The 21,183-nt window shown below is 35.2% G+C and overlaps 1 protein-coding gene across 2 annotated transcripts in view; it reads left to right on the forward strand.

The window, feature by feature from the left end:
- Positions 1 to 11,848, forward strand: part of LOC136025887 (zinc finger protein 543-like) — a 55,279-nt gene extending 43,431 nt beyond the window's left edge. For both annotated transcript variants that reach the window (XM_065701934.1, XM_065701935.1), the window contains 2 exons: positions 6,281 to 6,572; positions 11,053 to 11,848. In XM_065701934.1, the coding sequence (XP_065558006.1) occupies positions 6,281 to 6,572; positions 11,053 to 11,785 (1,025 nt within the window). In that variant the 3' untranslated portion in view covers positions 11,786 to 11,848. The remainder of the gene's footprint in view (positions 1 to 6,280; positions 6,573 to 11,052) is intronic.
- The last annotated feature ends 9,335 nt before the right edge of the window (positions 11,849 to 21,183 follow it).

Raw genomic sequence — 21,183 nt, forward strand, 5'->3', positions numbered from 1 at the left:
CCGCCCGGGGCCACTGCAACAAGCACACTCCTCCTCCATCCCAATCTATTCACAGCCTCAAATCTCGACATTCAAGATGCTCTGAACCATGAATAATTTTATTTATACGAAATTTTAAGTCTAGTCTACGTCATTGATAGCCAACATGTGGCCTAGGATGTAGTTTTTTGTGACCATTCACTTAAAAAACAGATGAAAAGTCAAGTGTAAAGAAAATTCGTTAACGGAAAAATCAACTGCGATTTAGGGGATAATAAGAAAACCGCCCGGGGCCAGTACAGCACACACACTCCTCCATCCCAATTGATTCAAAGCCCCAATCTATTCACAGCTGTTACGTGTGTCTTGGGTACACTCACGTGTGTCTACAGAAATAAAAAGACATTACACTTAAGAGTATCTTACATCAGTGAAAGAATATTCAATGAAGAATGCACTACTGGCTGGTGTCAAATTCTAATGCTAGTTAACCAGACATCCATTCGCTCGCAAATTTCCTACAATAATGTCTGCGTATACGTTGACCTATACTACCTTAATGTCAAAAACCATAACGTATGAATGTTCATATATTTCGGATACAAATTGAAATTCTCAAAAAAATTCTAAACTTTTTGATGCTGACATTCTGCTTTGCACAGAAACCGATCTTGTCATTCGATGCCTTCGACCGAGAGTTGAATGCGTGGTTAGGGGTAAATCATCCGACGCTTCTTGTGGTTTTCCCTCATATTCCTCCAGGTATTCATTTAGATCTGGGTTGACTCTGGTTGAGCTTACAAGGTCACACCGTTGAGCGCGTTCCAAACCAAATAACCGTTGACGCCAAGAGAAATACGAAGAGTGGAATACGAAGAAGATATTTAAGAAGTCTTAGAAAAAAAGTGGACGAGATTATTTTCATTCAGAAACGAAAAAAGACTTATACGTAGGAACGGGAAGAAAAAATTTGGAGCCAAAAACGTGTTTTACAGGCGACCAAGGCTATGTATTTACACTGTACATGTGTGCACAATATATTTAAATGTGTGTTTATAAACATCTTGTGTATCCACCCTACTACCAAAATATATTCATGATGCGCTTTTTAAATCGCCTGTTTGCATGATTTGTAAATGGGTTCTAAGACCACATAGACTTTACTTAGATATCCTTCCGGACGTTGCTTGGCGTAGAGAGCGACGTCTGCCTCCTCCATCCGCTTCGGTCCAGTGTGAGCGTTTGTGCTTCGTTCGGTCTGATGTTTGCCATCGTCAGGAACTCAGACAGGCTGTCGGACCATGGTTTCTTCAGTCGATCGCGGGGTCACTTCCAACCGGCTTTTGTAGGGTCAAAGTTAAAGATCGCCTTTGCGGGTAAGCACAAGGTTATTCGAAGTAGGTGTCGAAACCATGGTAAGGTGCAGTCGGCTGCTTGGGTAGAAAACAATGGCCATTCATGACATACATGACATACGAAAATTAAAAGGGAAAGGATGTAGAATCAAAAAGACGAAACAACAAACTTTATTTTATGCTTGTGAATAACGAAGACAAAGCAAGTATTTCGGCCAAGACCTGTGCCAAGTTGTCTTCAGTGCTCAAGAAATTTATATAGCCTAACATGAAATGAAATACTAACCTTTTGAAGTACTTAAAAATAATACTAAAATTTTAAGAAAAATGAGAAAAAAAGAGTTGTTAATGTAAGCAGAAGGAAAAAGGTGAACAATAATAAAAACACAAATGAAAATACTATTCAAAGACTGGATTGGGGAGATTCTATCCATGGCTACAGATGGAACCTTGCTATGGTTTTATTTGTATTAACATAATTAATTCATCCTTTTTATAATAAGAAGGGACAAGAATTAAGTCTCTTTCTATTAGATAATCATAAATAAATGCTACTCCTACCACTAACAATTTACTGCAGCACCAAGCCGCCTAAGGTCAACACAGCTACGCAAGCTTCTCCGACCCAGTTTATTCAAAGTTTCCCTCTTTACACCCTCCCAGGAAGTTCCCATTTCCCTTAAATCTTTCCTCGAGACTTCCTCCCACCCCCACCGAGGACGACCTACTTTCCGATTCTCCCAATACGGTTGGCTGAGAGGACACTCTTTGGCAATTTGTCATCCTTCATCCGCAGAACGTATACTAGCCATCTCAACCTTTCTCTCATCATAACCCCAGAAAGTGGGGTTGAACCACACTCTATAAATAAATGAAATTAAAATAAAAATCGCACACAGACCAATGGTTTAATACTGATCTTCTGTACTGGTCAAATACTCAATACTTGTGATCTTCGATACTTAATGCTGGTCAAATACTGATCTTCTAATTCTCTGTCTTCAGTCGGGAGTACTGCCATCCATTGAGAGCAACTCATCTGACACTTCCTGTGTTTTCTCCTCAGATTCTTCCTGCTACCCATTTGGATTGGGCCGACTCTAGCTGAGATTACAGTCACACTGCTTACCCTGGTCTCAAACCAAATTAACTGTGACACCAGAACTCGAACACCTGATTCGAAGGACATAGGACTCCATGTCCAGTGTACCAAACACCCGGCCCTATATAAAAGAAATATCCCCTGTATCTCTGCTCAAGCCAAGGTCTTATTTATGTATTTTGTTTTCTTTTCAATTTCTTCCCTAAAATTTATGTTAAGCCACCTGTTGTGGACATTAAGTTAGCCACTTCAAAAAGAATTAAATAATACGGGGTTTCAAGCGCCTGAAGAGCCAAAGCAGGAACAAAATCCTCATACATATAGACTGAGGGATTTGTCTATTGAACTTTTATGTCTTCCTCTCAACTGTTAACGTGTTCTGTCAATTTTAAGTAAACGAAAAAAACTAAACTTAATGCTTGAATTTAGGAAATTTTGAATTTAGAAATTTGAACTACCTTGGGAAAAGTTATGACGTTGGTAGACTGCAGGATGTGAATTTGAGAGGAACTTTCCATGATCAATGAAACTGGAGAATCTCAAGATTTGACAATGTAGAAGATTTATGGAATGATTTTAAGTAAATAGTTCGTAAAGTACTAGATGGTATTTTAAGGAGGAAAGTTAGAAACGCTTTAGACTTGGTGGTAAATAGGAGGGGCTTTGACAAGAAGTATTTGAGTGATAGATCATATGAAAATAAGAGAAAAGTATTGATGTTTTAGTAAAAGAGGTGTGGATTGAAGGCCAGACGGCATAATAGTATTTTCTAAGCCCACTTTTGGTTATTCCCTAGCCCGTGGGGCACCCATATTTACCAGTTGTAGATAGATATTCCCACCAACCCTCAATATGTGGCTTTACACACCTTGACGGTATTATTAGTAAAGAGGTGGATGCAGTTAAAATGGAAAAAGTAAAATAGCCAAAGCCCAAGGTTGTTTCATAGTTGAAAAAAGTTTGGAAGAATTGGAAGATAAGTGTGCGAACCAAGAACAGTAAATTGGAAGCTACAGTTACAAAATGGATCGACTATGTTTCTTAAGTTTCACAAGACAGAAGACGATTTCTTGGATGTTTTCAGAGAAACTGTAGCTGACGGATAGTTTTGGGTACCTCCTTTACTGACCGTATGTCAAGCAACAATAAAACTGTGATCCTATCCTGTTTTCTGAGGCTTTAGCGAGAGAACGTTTTAGATGGCTAGGGTACGTTAGTGAATAACCCAAATGTCCGCTTGTTTTGGATTGACATATACCCAAAGATCCTGTTTTTTGGTCCACCCATCTTGGGTCAAACGAAAAGCAGGTCGTCCGGGAATGAAGTGGGAAGAGGTACTAAGGAGGGCTTTGAAGGAAATCGGAATGAACATGAACATGTTGGTTTCATTTGGCTTAGTACTGCAAAAAGTGGTTAGTAATAGTAGTAGTTGTAGTAGTATACCTTTGTGAGTAGGCTTCCTGTAGTTACAAAATTCAAGCTAGGTATCAAAAGTATTCAAATGAACCAAAAACTTATTCAGAGAAGCAACCCAATGGTCCCTATGAAGCAAAACTTTCCTAGAAAGAATGTTTCTCTGGAAAACTAAGTTGGAATTGCCAACGAAATTCATATAGAAAATTGCCAAATAAGGTAAAACTGTTTACCGTGGTAACCCCATAATTGTAAGAAAAATTTGTCTCGGTATCTAAAATAGCTGGGAAATTTACTGCAGAGACGAACAGGAGCCATGGTGTCTATTTCTAGAGTTTTACAATTGGACATCGAAAATTATACAACAATATATAAATTAAGCCCATTTCAAGTTCAACTTTATAATTTTTTTAACTAATTTAAAATTTGAAGCTGATGTTAAGACTGTATCACAAGTCATTTTTCACGAAGCCTTTCGCGAGTCTCGTTTTAGTGGTTTGATAACTTTCTCTCTGGATTTACCAGGTACTAACAGAGCTTTCAGTGAATATTTCTATCTGTCAACAGAGAGGTACAAATTTTTTCAGTATATTTGATAGGATTTTTAAGAATATTTAATTTAGTTCAATACAGAGCTTTTATTCAGTATATTTAGTACCGATCTTAAATAAGAAGATAATATTTAGTAGTACTCATTATAAGTTGTAATCAGTAAAACTAACAGTATATTTTAAGAAAAAGAGTATATTTAGTATTATTTAGTATAACGCTTTTATTCAGTTTATTTTGTACCGATTTTAAAGAAGAAGATAATACTTACTAGTACTCAGTATAAGTTGTAATCAGTAAAAATAGCAGTATATTTTAAGAAAAAGAGTGTACTTAGCATTATTCAGAATAAGGCTTTTATTAAGTATATTCGATACTGATTTTTAAGAAAATTTAGTATTTTTCAGTAGCCTACAGAGCTTTTATTCAATATATTAATATTAAGCAAAGTTCTACTAGGTCGTTCATAAGATGTGTTAGAAATGTGAAAAAGAGAGGAAATCTTTTTGCTGTTTATTAGTCAGTTGCAAACCTTAAAGTACCAACTAGGGCCATACCTAGGAGGAGGGGGGTGCCGGTTTGACCCCCTCCCAAAAAAAAAGTAATTTGACTCGATCAAACTTAATCAAAATATATATGAACAAATTTTTTGACGTTTAAAATTTTTTGTAAGCTCTAACCTCCCCCCCCCCCTGAACAATAATCCTAGGTATATCCTTGCTACCAAGGATAGTGAAACTAATATCCAACTTTTTGAAGTTGTTTGGTGAAACGAACAAGTTGGAAAAAGTTTACCGGCGCACAACGGGGTATCAGCATTCTTTTGTTCCCCTTTTCAATGATCTTTTTAACAGCATAAAATAATTCAGTATTTTTTTGTATCATTTTCATGTACCTTGTAAATAGCTTAGTTTTAGTGCCATGTCGAATATGTCAATTAATATGTTTTGTCTAACCAGGCATATCAACTTTTAAGAAAACATATGAAACCTAACAGCTTGCCATTAGGTAGCTTTCCTTTGACGGTGTGGCTGTTGTAACTGGGAACCATCAGATTGTTAATAATCGAATTTTTGCATACTAAAAGCGTTATTAGTTTTAACTAATTAGTGTTGCTTAAATAATTTCTTGGGGTAAACCTGAGCTTAATTCAAGTGGGCCAAAATTTTTTTAATTTGGATGCCCTCAGTAGGTTAAAATTAAGCTCCTTCCCTATAATCGTGCTGTTGTGTGTGATTATTTGCGCTTATTAAAATGTTATACGTGGAAAGAATTACTTCTGGTCTGTGTCACTTTTCTTTTGGAAACAATTTTGTTTCCAATTTTAATGCTCATAATATCGCCTTTTCACATTCATTCGTAATTAGATAGCATGCGGATATATAACTCCTTCTTCTACTTCCTACTTTCTTTAAGGAGGGGAGAGGGGTCATCGTTTTTCTTCGAAGGTCTCATTATCCACAAATTAATTTTATTTTAAAACTGAATGTGTTTTTCACTTATTCATATTAGGATATCTTGTGGGGATATCAACCGTCTTCTTCCCTACTGTGTTGACTAATTGATCTGTACTCCTGGTACCAGTACAAATTAGTGGTTTTATTTATGGTATATATATATTTGTATAGATGTATATATATATATATATATATATATATATATATATATATATATATATATATATATATATATATATATATATATATATATATATATATATATATATATATATATGTATATATATATATATATATATATATATATATATATATATATATATATATATATATATTTATATCACGTTGCTCAGTACTTTATTCGCTTCACAGCTTATTTTTATTTTGTCGCCTTTTTTCCTCGCAAAATGTATGTATGTACACAGGTGAGAAACCCTATGCTTGCAAGGAATGTGGAAAGGGCTTTCATAATCGTGCCGCCCTCTACAGCCATGTATGCCCAAAGCCTCCATTAGAGGGTGATCCACAAGGCTTTCGCTATGAGTGCCCCGAGTGTCACAGAAGATTTAAATCCAGGGTTGCGCTTGGTCGTCACAAAACCATTCATAAAGATGTGATTTTACCACCAGAGAAGACAGTGCTGTGTGAACTTTGTGGAAAAGCATTTACCTCCAATTATGTCCTGAAGAAGCATCTGAAATATCATTCAGGTGAAAGGTAACTGCCTGCTCTAATTACTATTATTATTATAATTATGATTATTTAATTATAGCCTAGTAAACGATATAGCATTTGCACTGGACTCCGATTGATGGATAACTTTTCAAGGTTTTATTTGATTTGGTGTGCTTTTTTCGGGCTGAAAAACTTCTTCCTAGCTAAGTCATCTACTATGGGCTTCCTTCCCATAGCAGTATAATGTTTTCAGGTATGAATATATAATGAGTCGGATGTAATAGGCTTGAGATTGCTTGTGCAGGATTTCGACTCTTGCTGATAGAAGAGTATTACCAAGTGTAGAAAGTCATGTTGTTACTAAGATGGGCCAAGAATTCCACAAAGCCTCCATTCATACTGTAGTCTCCAGGGACCTATTCTGTCTGGTTCTTAGCCAGCTTAAACGCTTCGTATAGACTTAATAAGATATGTTGCCTGTACTCACTGGTATCCGGGATCCATTAGTTTTTCTGGGCCCAAATAATTTCAATAACTGAAATAATGTGAAAACCAACTTGGAATGTTACAACGTGAAAAGCAGAACTTTCGTATTGACATCTTGAGTGACGAATCCAGGCGTTTGAAACAAGACTTGTTAGGAGTTACATAAATCCATATCCCGGGGTAGGAATCATGTTATTAGGTGATATTGAATTTATTTACTCAGGCAGGAAGGATGATGTGTATAGGCATGGAGTAGGGCGCATGGTGAATAAGGAAGCCGCTAAGTCTTACTTAGCTTGGGAAGTTATTAATAATAGAATGTTATTTGCTTATTTTACGACTAAAAAAATGCTAGTTATTTGACCTTGCAGCATATGCCCCTTTCGATCTGACTAATGGAGACAGTACTGACTCAGATGAATTTAACTTACAGCTATAGGAACAAATAGACAGGATCCCAGGTACTAATACGTTTTTTTTTGTTTTTTTAGAGAGAGATGAGATTCCTTTATTGATCAATTCACAAAACAACAAATCAAATTAAACAAATATAGCCACTACTAGAAGGTCAAATAACCTGTGCGGGGTGACTCAATTGGTTAATTAATTTGCATAAGCAATAACATATAACTGAATACACTGGAAAAAAAATTGAAGAAAAATAATAAGAAAACAAAAAAAGAAAGAAAGAAAAAAAGAAGACTAAACCCTCACAAAGGACCTGCTCTCACCCTGCATCTCGACCAATTAGGAACTTCTTAACATGTGATTGAAATGAAGAAACTGATTCAGAGCCCGTAGTGCTGTCCGGGAGGTTATTCCAAAGGGTTGCACTTAGTGACGAAACACATGAGTTGATCTCACTGTATTTCACTTCTCATATACTAGCTTATCCGCATTCCTAGTATAATAAGAATGATAATCAGAATTAACAGAAAAAATATCCACAAAACTAGCTGGCTAAACACTAGTTAAACGTTGGTTAAACCAGTGTTAATAACTGGTGATGCTGTTACTGACCAACATGCAAAATTTTAAAATGGGAATAACAAATAAATGTATCGCTAAAATTAGCATAATCCCCCAAAAGACGAACTGCTTTATTCTGAATCGTCTGGATTCTTCTATAATTAGCATAAAAACTACTTGCCCAAAGAGCATACCCATGCACAACATAAGGTTCGATAATCGTACCATAAATAATCTTTAAAATTGAAACCGGGAAAAAATTACGAAGACGACGAAGTAAACCTAGTCCTTGTGCTGCCTTGGACAATATAATTTTACTCTGTTTCTTCCAATTCAAATTACAGTCAACAAAAAATCCCAAATACCTCGTTTCAAAAACTTGATTAATGATAGTACCACCAAAGCCAATACTATTCAAAGAATGCATCATAACACCGCTACGGCTAAAAATCATATAATTAATTTTTACTAATATTAGCATTTAAAAAAATGAGACTAGTAAATGTATTCAGGTTCTGCAGGACATCATTTGCGCGAACTGCGAAATCTAGAAGGTTCGCCTCTGCAATTGTTATCAGCAACATATATTAACTATATATCTGTACAACATATTTTAGAAATAAAAGTGGTCCGAAGACAGATCCTTGCGGAACTCCACAATTTACTTGTGATGCACCACTTGTAGTATCATTGATCGTAACCCGTGTTGGATTCCCATGCAAATAGGATCTAAACCACTGAAGACAATTATCCCTGCTACCCAAATTACTAAGTCTACGCTGCAATAATTCAAAATCAACCGTATCGAAAGACTTATACGGTGTCTAATCAACTGAGCATTGCATAGAAATCCCAAAGACTCAAGATATCTATATAGTTGCCCATGCATAATTTTCTCAAACACTTTTGAAAATAAAGGTAGGATTGATATTGGTCTCCAATTAGTCATATCTTGCTTATTTCCACCCTTGTGCAGTGGTATAACTCTCCTCTGCTTTAGAGTATCTGGAAATCGGCTTTTCTTCATTGAGAGATTGTTCGAAAATAAAACAGATGGTAATAAATAACATGCAACAGCTTTAAGGCTTAGGCCATCTATCCCGTCAAAATTTGACTTAATTGCCTTAATAATCTTTTCGAGTTCCATCATAGTACAGGGCTCGATAACCTTTGTGTGTTTCCAGATCCTCTTTCATTAATGAAGCCTTTACTAACACCACGTCCCTAGACTGGGCAATATCACTTTTAATTAAAGTCTAAATCTTAGAAAAATATTTACAAAACCGAAAAATATTTAGAACAAAATATTAAAAAAACAAAATGTTTTGGTTCAACTACTCGCCTTCATTCACTAAAATTTCACCAATTTTACAATTTTTACGTTCACCCTTCAATGTGTCATTTATAATTTGCTTGGTACATTTCGTATCACCAGCATTTTCACTAAACTTTTCAGAATAATGATCTCTGACAGCGGATCTCCTCCGAGAATTCTCCAAGTTCCTTGCTCGCTTGAATCTTTCCAAAACTTCAGTATTTTCTATTTATTTCAGCAAATTCTTCAAAATTTTTATCGGGCAACAAGAATCATAAACCGGTAAAAGCACATTTAAAAACTTGTCGAAAGCGACTCAAACATCTTCCTTTTGTTCTAAAACTTCATCCCATGATATACAACTATACGAGTCTCTTGACATCTTCTCAAATTTGCCGGCTTGTTGCCTTTTTTTTTTTTTTTTTTTTTTTTTTTTTTTTTTTTTTTTTTTTTTTTTTTTTTTTTTTTTTTTTTTTTTTTTACTCCCGGACTTCTCTTTACTTAAACACTTGAACGAGCGAATTATAGGGAGATGATCAGATCCTTACAAAATCACAACATCACAAACGTATTTAGAAATAAACTTCCAGGCAGAAAAAAATTATCAATTGAAGTTGTTCGATAAATTACTAGGTAGAAGTCGGATACTTGGTGGGAGCGTCGAGACTTCACTCGTGTATCTTCGAGTGCCACTTTATTTTCCGTGGATATACTATAAGCCAAGAGTTGAGTGAGCCAAATTAGGTCACTAAGTATGCTAACATCACCTTACTTATTAAAATCAATGGAAATAAAAATGGCTTGGCTCCAAATCAGCCCTTAAAAGCGCTTTTTTTTTCGTTCTGATAATGAAACATAGGTTGTCCATACGAGAAAAAATATCTGAGGATGTGAACGGTCAAGTTTGCTGAAACGAACTTTTTTTTTACTTTAGGTCACAGAGGGGTCGTATCCTTGCCCGATGTGCAGAGAAAATGAGGACTTAGAGCACTTTATTTGCAATTGTAAGGATTAAAGGATTTGAGGGTAGAAAATTTTGGGATTGGAGTAAATGGGAAAGATTGGATGGTCGGAATTTAATTGTAAAGTGGATATTAAGAATGTGGGGAGGTACGTGCGTGTAGCCATGCTGCACAGAGAGAGATTTTTAGAGGGTGGACGATAGGTGGGACAAGAAAAGACTGTTGAAAGTTATTTTATATGGTAACTTGAAGCATTTATTTTTATATTTTTTGTAACCATGATCTATGTATTTTTAAAACATTTAAAATATATTGATCATGTGTGACATTTTGTGTAGTTATGTAAGTTTTATGGTATTATGTGCCTTTTTTTGCAATTGTTGTACTTTTTCGTAGTTATTATTATATACTCTGTTATATCAGTTAGTATCATGTGGTATTATTTTGTACTGTTTGTTTTTTTTCGCCATGGCCCCCAAGGGGATTTGTTGCAATAAATATCTATCTATATATCTATCTATTACTCCAGCCTGTGTATATTCTTATTTTGATTATTTCTTGAAGTTTTCAGAAAACCAATAGTTTTTAGTGTTTTAGCAAATAATATCGGCCTGCAGCATTTATGTTTTTTCCTTTGCTGTCTCTCTTTCTCACTCTCTGTCCTTCTTGTTCTTTCTCTATTGCTATCTTTGTATTCATCCTGTCAATTGCTCAGTTGTTTGATGTTCTTTTTATACTCCTCAAGCCTTTTTTTTTATTTTTCCTTTAATATTGAGCTCTTATCTTTTAGAGAGTTCACCTGCAGCACATGTGGAAAAGGCTTTATTGCAGAATCGGCCCTTCGCGCTCATGAAACTTGTCACGATCCCCTAAGCCTAACTCACATGTGTAACTTATGCCCAAAGGGTTTCCGCTCCTTAGAGATCTTGGATAAGCATATTGCTAAGGTCCATTCTGCCCATAGAGAACATGTGTGTCAAATATGCACCGAGTCATATCGTTTAAGATCAGAACTCGAAAATCATATGTTAATTCATAGTAACCAAGTCAAATATTGGTGTGAATGTGGTAAGCTTTTTCTTAGTGCTAAGTACCTGCAGAAGCATAAGTTAACTCATATTAAACGTGATAGATGTCAGTTTTGTCGTAAAGCATTCAGCACCAGCGAAGAGCGGGATGCGCATGAAGAGCAACATAAAAATGGAGCATTGCCAATAACTAAAAATAATTATATGGCAAAAAGTTATAAAAATATTCATTTTACTTGTAAAGACTGTGGCAACACCTTTAACAGTACAGATTCTTTGACTAACCATATTTTGAAACAACATAGTGCTGAAGGAGCTCAAACAGAGTCAGTAATGTATACAGAACAACAAGTGATTGATCAAAAATATTATGCTGAAGAAGTAATACCTGTGACAAGTGAAGTTAGTATTAACCAGAATCAGTGGCCTATTCAATATCTAGTGATACAGGATAAGGTTGCCTATCCAACCCAAGTAGTACTTGGTCCTATGTGAAATAGGACCGTTTCGTTTGTTTTTGTTTCTTTTTCCATGAATAAAGCTACCTAGCGACTTGCACTACCCATTTATTAAAAATCTCCTGATTTTTTTTAAATGGTTGATATGGACAATGTTGAGCCCTTGCCCATCGGGCTGCGTGGGTCACTTCATCGCTGGAGGCATATTTATTGTTTCCTAAAAATAAGCATATTTATTGTTCATATGCCTAAGCTTCAACCCCATCAGAAAGATTTTCTGGCCTCTAAAGCACTCTCTCTTACCTCCCCTTGTAATGTTTTCTCCTCGATGTATAGTTTTCTGTTTAAACTTCGAATTTGTGTAGTATATTCGCCAACTGTTGACGCATTATGGATACAATAATTTCAAAAACTAAGTTTTTCTTATGGAAGTAAAGAGGCAGAAAAATTTAGAGTAATATAGAACATTGAAAAAATATAATTACATTAATTAATTTATCATATATTTAAGTTAAATTAAGGATTAATTAATTGTATTAAAGTTCAGATTATTTTTATTACTTTAGCTTTTTTAATTTCTCTCTCGTAGTGTTTGCATATTTGTCCTAAAATATGAGGGTTATCAAAGCTTTTTACAACGTAAAGCCATTGTGCCATAACCACCCAGGTATGACGAATGTGCCGTAAGTTATGGCTTGGCATGACGAATGTGCAACTCCTTCAAAAGCCAAATCAGTAAAGTCATAGATTGGGATGGAGGAGGAGCTTGCGTAGATGCGTTGACCTCAGGCGGCTTGGTGCTGCGGTGAATTGTTTTGTTTTTGTTCGTTGTAGAATTTAACATCATTTTGTGTTTGAGTAGCGTCAATTATCATAGGATTCAAGTATAAGAATGATTTTGATATTATCTTTTCTTTGCGTTTTCCTTCCTTGGTTATTTATTGGACAAGCATTGTTTGTCTTTAATCACACAAAAAATGCCGAAAGTGATACTAATTGTTGACGGTGGTGTCAACCACCCCCTCCCATTTCCCCACTACCTGGGTGCACTTGTGAAAAAAAATATGGCTTGTATATATTATATTTTGTTGTCACTTCATAAATCATACTTATAGTTTGTTTCGCTATCAAAGCTTACTGGAAAATTATAAATACTTCTACTTTTTTCTATAATCAAATTCATGTTTTCCTCGACACATAGAAACAATATAACTGAGCTATTAATTGTTCTATTCGTGGCAAAACAGCTAATAATCGAAATGTCTTCATACGACTTTAAAAGTATATTTAAACAAAGATTAATTAATATCTATATACATTGAGCCTCAAGGTATATATATATACACAAAAAACCTCAAAGCTTGAAGTTTTTTGTGTCAAAATATATTTATGAGAATTGAAAATTTAATATTATGTATTGGTGTTATCATCTATGCTTGAATTTGTTGCAGTTGAACGAGAGCATTATATCCCTTTCTCGGCTTTTCTTTGGTAACTACTGGACCACTACTTAAAAAAAATTTCTTTTAGCTCGCTTGCAACATAACACCCATTCAAATCAAGATTCTTTTAACTGAACCCCGTGCACCTGAACTCTTTTTCAACTACTCCCCCCCCCCCTCTAAAAAGTAATAATTTGTCTTTATGTCTTATATATTTGAAAATTACCAAAACTTATGTCTAGAGTCTGAGCTCCTGAAAACCTGAGACCCCTGAAAACTTCTGGGGGGAAACCCTGGCCCATAGAAGCTAAGAGCTTAAATAACATGTTAAAAAATTCTGGCTCGTGAGAAAAGTCTGCCGTTAATGCTGATTCAGGACTGATATTAAGTTTGTTATGAAGTTGTTATTAAGATTTATTATGAATTTGTTATTAAGATTCATCTTGTTAGTGAAAGTCTAGTGAGGAAACAAGTTTATTAGAATTAAAATAAAAGTCGGGATACGTTTTGTTTTTATTTTTTATTTGTCCAGTAGTAAAAGGCACTAAAATATCGTAGACAAGTCATTATCTTATTTAAGTCATTTGTAAGTTAGTACTCACGCTTCGTTTCAGGACTAACGTCATTTCAGGAGTGTAAAGAATTGAAACCATACATGGTTTACCGCTGAAATCTCCATGGTCAAAAACCCTTAAACTAGTGGTTTTACTGTCCCTCTATCATCTATTATCCCTCTCTCGAATACCTCGCTTCCCAGTCCCCTTTGGAAGTGAAGAAAAATTCATTCAATTACATAAAAAGTTTTCAACACTAAATTTTGAGAAATTTCTAACATTAAATTTAATTACGAAACAAATTTTTAGAGACTTTAGAGTTTTATACCTGGTCATGTCTTCTTTATCTTTCTTTTTCTCTCCAGAACTAAACGGTCACTGGAACATCGTAGTGGCATTGAAAGGGCTAATCATAAGTTGATCATAATTATTATGATATAAGTTGATCATAAGTTAATCATAATTGAAAGGGCTAATAATAATAAGGGCTAAGGTTCTTCGTATTATTGCTTTATTTTCGCTACTCCATGACGATGAGCATTAACTGGTCACTTGCCTTGATGTTACGTAGCATAATTCACCCGAAAGTTCCAATTAAAAAAGACGGTTGATTCACTATTCAAAGCTTAATCTAAGTATAATATTTGGTACCGTCATTTGAAGGGGATTCAGTTAAACGGGGGCAGATTTGCACGGTGGTGAAGTTAAATGGGGGTTTAGTTGAACAACGGTTCAGTTACCCGCATACCCTATTTCTTAACTTTCTCTTCTGTCACTATAGCTTATTTCAATTGATTTTCATCAATGATAATATAATAAAATTTTTATGGAGGATAAATTTTTTGTTTTATTTCTTATTTTTGACTCGAAAAAACCACTAGCTATTCCAATTCCCTGTTAAATCTTTGCTTCCAAGTACTTTTGAAGTTCAGATATTCTTAGAAATTAAATAGACATTTACATTAGTTTCAATTCCGTCCTTATCATGTGGACATTTATTGTTCATACGGTATTGTGTGTAAAATAAATACCTTATGAATAGCTAAAAATAGTTAAACTAAGTTAACTATTCTGTTGCGTTTAGCTAACGAGAGGATTGTTTCGCAACAGAATAGTTAACTTAGTTTCAATTTTCATAATTATTCCTCAGCTGCTTTGATGTTCTCATTGAAGTAACTCTAATAGCTTCTTTTCCCTATGTGGATCAGTAGCGGCAGTTGTATCTATTATTATTGGGGGTGGCTGTATTTATTTTTAGTTTAGTGCTTTTTTCTTTTTATCCTATGCTAAGTACGCCTAGTTGAGATACAGGCGAAATATCCGCGTTATGCTAGTCTTTTCTCTCTACTGGCCACAGTCTTGTTTGAGATTTTTTTTTTGTGGAGTTTTATCTCTCTTTGTTGTTTGTTGTCATGTTTAACCAGTTCGGCTTAAGAACTTTCATTAATGAATTTAAACAAATGAACAAAAAAAGAACAGAGACTTCACAGAGTGGTATAATGTTTTTTGCCAGAGAGGACTAAAGTTCTGACCACCCTTTAGATTTCAATCTGCGGTTTCTACAAGTCAGTCTGGCTTCTTTTTTTCTTGTAAGTTTTCTGTCTTCAGTCTGACCTTTTTCGAGAAGCAGCTTTAATCCTTATTCTGCCTCTTTGGCTGCAAATTTTGGTAAAATCCTCTCTTGTCAACTGAAATTGTTGTAATTTTGATAAAATCCTCCTTTGTCAGCTGCAATTCTGGCAATTGTTGTAATCAGCTAAACCCAATTTGCATAGTACAAATGGTGCTATTGATTTACGTTGAGAAAGTTTTCATTAGTTGGTTTCAGAAGTCAGTGATTGTTGCTATTTTCATCTTGAATCCTTTCTTTTCAACTGAAAATCCTTTCTTTTCAACTGAAATTGTGGTAATTTTGATAAAATCCTCCTTTGTCAGCTGCAATTCTGGCAATTGTTGTAATCAGCTAAACCCAATTTGGATAGTACAAATGGTGCTATTGATTTACGTTGAGAAAGTTTTCATTAGTTGGTTTCAGAAGTCAGTGATTGTTTCTATTTTCATCTTGAATCCTTTCTTTTCAACTGAAAATCCTTTCTTTTCAACTGAAATTGTGGTAATTTTGATAAAATCCTCCTTTGTCAGCTGCAATTCTGGCAATTGTTGTAATCAGCTAAACCCAATTTGGATAGTACAAATGGTGCTATTGATTTACGTTGAGAAAGTTTTCATTAGTTGGTTTCAGAAGTCAGTGATTGTTTCTATTTTCATCTTCGAGGACTCTAGTTCGAAGATAAAAGTTTCAGACAAGGTGAACAATGTCAAATGACAATTTACGCAATTAAGTCAAGCCTTTTCAGTTCGCACGCGAGTGTGAATTCTGATAGAAATACTTACCAACAATTTTGCCTTATTTTTACAGCTTTGATTTTATTAATTTGTTTTTCTCAAAATTTGAGGTCTCCTTTGATATTTTTGATCTTCAAGTGGGAATTACAGTTGTAAAATTTTGACTACTGTGGCTAATTTGATAGCTGCAGACACTATAAAAGGAGTGTAAACATGGGAGGTATTTCTGAGGATAGAACAACAGATGCGCCTGTTAAGACTAAGAGCACTGATGATAATGTGTAATTCAATCAGTAATGAATCCCTGTGGAAATATTCCAGCTCTTGAAAATGGCAAATTTATCAAACCTTTTTCCAGCGAATTGAGGAGGGTCCAACTTGACTACTCAGACTCCTAGGTAATAAAAGTAGTGCCTCTTAGAGTAAACAAGCCACTGCTTTTTTTGTATAGATATTCCTCAAATACTAGAAATTTACAGGGACTTGAAGAGGAAATGTCTGCTTATCCAGGGAAATCAACTGGAAAGAAATTTACAGAGTAGGCTAAATCGTCGTAATCAGCCCATGAAACAAATCAACATAAAATCGAATCGGTTGGAGTTTAGCAGGTTTTAGTGTTTATTGAAGGATCGAGGCCAATTTTTAACTGAAAGTAAACTATTTTTTTAACTGAAAGTAAGGAGCGACATTAAAACTTAAAACGAACAGAAATTACTCTGTGTATGAAATTGGTTGTCCCCTTCTCAACGCCCCGCTCTTTACGCTAAAGTTTAACTCTTTCTCTCAATTCTACTTTGTTAAACAGTAAAAAACTTTAGCGTAAAGAGCGGGGTGTTGAAAAGGGAACAGCCCCTTTCATACACTGAGTAATTTCTGTTCGTTTTAAGTTTTAATGTCGCTCCTTACTTTCAGTTAAAAACACTGGTTTTTTTCGAATTAATTTCTGAACGTTTTTGAATTAATGCATGTTTGATTTTGGCTCTTGGCATATAAATTATTAAAATGAAATTTGCATATTAATTCTTTTCTTTTTTGGCTAAATGGCTTTCTCTTAGTTTTGATCAGACGATTTTGAGAAAAAAGGGGTGGGGGAGGAGGCATAGTTGCCCTCCAATTTGTTGGTTACTTGAAAAGGCAACTACAACTTTATATTTTTAACGAACGTTTTTATTAGTAAAAAATATACGTAACTTAAGATTTAGCTTACGTAACGAACTTTTATATTCATATATTTTTATTATGTATATGAAGGGGTTCGTCCCCTCGTTAATACCTTACTCTTTACATTAAAGCTTAAATTTTTTCCCAACTCTATAAGAATGACCCCTGAATCAGAAAGGCCATAAAATAGATAGTTGAAATTACTAAAAATACTTTAGCGTAAAGAGCGAGGTATTTAGGAGGATATGAACCCCTCATCTCCTCCTGCGCCCCCTTCATTGAATTTCTCTTCCCCCATGACATATTCCCCCAAGGAAAGATCCTCCCACATAACCCCCTCCCCTCAAGCCCCCCCAAACCAAAATAATCCCCCTGAAAAATGTCTGTACACTTCCCAATAACCATTACTGTATGTAAACATTGGTCAAAGTGTGTAACTTGCAACCCCTCCCCCGGGGACTGTGGGGGAGTAAGTCATCCCAAAGACATAGTTATTATGGTTTTGACTATGCTGAACAAAATGGCTATCTCAAAATTTTGATCCGTTGACTTTGGGAAAAAGTGAGCGTGGGAGGGGGCCTAGGTGCCCTCCAATTTTTTTGTTCACTTACGAAGGGCACTAGAACTTTTCATTTCCGTTAGAATGAGCTCTCTTGCAACATTCTAGGACCACTCGGTCGATACGATCACCCCTGGGGGAAAAATAAATAAAATGAACACGCACCCTTGATAGGTCTTCTGGCAAAAAATACGAAGTTCCACATTTTTGTAGATAGGAGCTTGAAACTTTTAAAGCAGGGCTCTCTAATACGCCGAATGCGATGGTGTGATTTTCGTTGAGATTCTATGACTTTTAGGGGGTGTTTCCCCCTATTTTCCAAAATAAGACAAATTTTCTCAGGCTATTAACTTGATGAGAAAGACTAAATTTGATGAAACTTATATATTTAAAATCGGCATAAAAATCCGATTCTTTTGATGTATCTTTTAGTATCAAAATTCCGTTTTTTAGAGTTTCGTTTACTATTGAGCCGGGTCGCTCCTTACTACAGTTCGTTACCAAGAACTGTTTGATATATATTAGATCATCAGGACTATTATGATTCTCTCTCTGAAATTTTAAAGCAGTAGTGTTTTGAAAATATTGAGATTGCAATTGGTGAAGAAAAGCTTGATTTTTTTTTCTTTGTCAGCAGCTGTAGATTCCGACTTTGGTTGATCAGGATAGCATGGGATACTCTGCCAGAACAGGCCTGATGTAAAATTTTGCCAGGGGGAGAAGTAGATCTTTCAGCTCAGGTAGTAGGGGTTAGATTAGGGATACAGACAGAGATTTTGGTGTAAAGAGCTATCGTAGGGAAACAGACTTTAGTAAAATCTATAGTCATATGTCCTACAATCGAGTTCTTAGTTCTTCTGCCCTAGGAATGACACATGGACGGATAATAAAGACTTCCGTTAACAAATGAACTAACATTATTTTTATATAATCCTAATAAGAGGGTTAATGCCAGATTTGCCTCTCACTCAATCAGACTATCTGTCTTGGTTTTTTCTACAATTAGCCATGGCTTGATGCCCACAACCATTCAATTTTAATTGAATAACAGGGAGATTGAAGAACAGTTCCCACTCTAGGAAGTTTTTTATCTGTCAGGGATTTGATCATTTAAAGGCTAAATACCCGAGTAGAGTATCATGAAAAGAGAAATCACTAAATGTTTTGTAAAACAGGACAATTTGCCAAGTTTTGTTATGAACGGAATAGTTCAGTAGGAATACGGTTATGATCCGGCATTTCAGCAGCAAATATGTTTGTGGTACCGCAATGTTCAAAAAGTTCACTTAATAACATATTAAGAATTGACCGTTCAAAATACCCCTTTCTTCAGGAAAAAGTGGGGAGGTGATCTCGAATTTAAATTTCTGCAATATTTTCTGGATTTAAAGATCATTTCCTGTTAATGCGAGTCTGGAGAGACGAAAAATTACATCAGAATGGGAAAATGTCATCGCTTAATACTCTATTTCTACTCAAGCAAGGTCAGGGGGGATGACAAATCAGAATCTTCATGTTTGCAGCATTTGATGATTGACAGGTCGTTTCCTAACAATTCAAGTCTTAGGATGCCGAAAATGACATAGGCATTTAAATGTTTTGTCACTTAGTACCCATTTTTCACTCTGGACGAGGTCAGAAGGGGTAAAATAACTATTAAGGCATTATATTAATAAAATACATAATTATAGAAAATATATAATTGAAAGGTCGTTTCCTATTAATCAAGTTCGGGGCGACCAAAAATGACCTGACAATCGGAAATTTTCATCGCATAGTATTCCATTTCCACCCAAGAAAGGTCAGGGGGTATGAAAAATCAGAATCTTAATTTGTACAGTATTCGGTAGATTCAAAGGTCATTTCCTATCAATTCAAGTTTTGAGAGACCGAAAATGATATCAGAATTGTTAAATTTTATCGTTTGGTACCCCATTTCCACCTTTGACGAGGTCATAAGGGGTAAAAATATCATTTGTGGTATCAATAATAATAATTTGTTTAAACCCTCTTTACACACATAAAACTCACTTAGAGGTGTACAAAAATACAGCAAAATAAAATAAAAAGGAAACAATAATCAAGAAAAAACTCACAAAAGAAAAAACAAAAGACATCTCAGATACTTTCGTATTATAATACACCGTATTATGATAATGTAATATATAATTGAAAAAATGAGGTGACTGGGTACTAAGTGATGGAATTTTCATATAATTTTTGGTCTTTCGGACTTGAATTAATAGAAAAAAGACCTTTCAATAAAGAAAAGGTTGCAGAAAAGTGAGGTTTTCCTCCTCTTTTCCATGCAAAAAGGGGTATGGGACCTCATGGTCCCATAATTTTCCACGAAAAAAGGGGTGTTTCTGCACGGCTGATATGTAGAATAATATTATGTAGAATATGGTCCCATATTCTATATAACATGGTCCCCATAATTTTCCATGAAAAAAGGGGTATATCTGCACGGCTGATTTTGGCTGAGTTTATATATGCTGTTAAGCAAAATTTTTTGACCATTTTTGTGCCAAAAACATTCCTGTTGCTCAAATGCCCAGATTTGGCTCTTTTTTCTAGTTTTTCTGGACTAGAAAAATAAGCTTGTGCCTGTACCATCTTGAGACTTATCTGTGAAGCCAGGTAAAGCACAGGAAAACTAGAGGGCCGGATTGAACAAAAGTGGGTGATATTTGTCAAATTTTAAAATTATCTTCATTGTGAGTATTTTTGTCATATGTGATTGGATAGCAATGAACACCCTATTACCAGGGGTGTAGTCCAGTATTTTTATTGGGGGTGCAAGAGGGTTCAAATCCAGATAGTGAATGGACATGGGCTTTATAATTATTTTTCTCTCCGAATTATTGGAGGTCAATTGTCCCCCTTACCCCCTCCACCCCTGACGCCCCTGCCTATTACAAAGAAAGTTAATCTGGGGTATTGAGTGGCAAGCTTTTGTAGACCCGAGTTGGCATAAATCATTGTTGGATGAGTAAATTTTTTATCTGCTTGTCAGGTAATAAAATTAAACTAAGCCATATTTGCAAGAATAAAACTGATTTGTCGACATTGAAAGGCATTTTCTATTTCATTACTGAGTAGATTCAGATGTGGCCACTTTTTAAAGAAAATATCCCGAATTACAGAAGGTCATTTAGGCTCTAGAGTCAATAATCGAGAGATAGTTAAGAAGGCTCTAGCATTAACAGGCGCAGTGTCGAGGGGGATGAAACTGGTGAAGGGGCTGACTAATCGAAGGACCGGATAGCTGATAATTTATTAGAAAGCACTAACGCTGAGGTGTAGTGTCGAAAGGGATGAAACTGATGAAGCGCTTGACTGCAGGCAATCGAAGGACCAAATAGCTGACAAT

Source organism: Artemia franciscana, chromosome 4 (assembly GCF_032884065.1).
Source record: "Artemia franciscana chromosome 4, ASM3288406v1, whole genome shotgun sequence".
NCBI classification, from domain to species: domain Eukaryota; kingdom Metazoa; phylum Arthropoda; class Branchiopoda; order Anostraca; family Artemiidae; genus Artemia; species Artemia franciscana.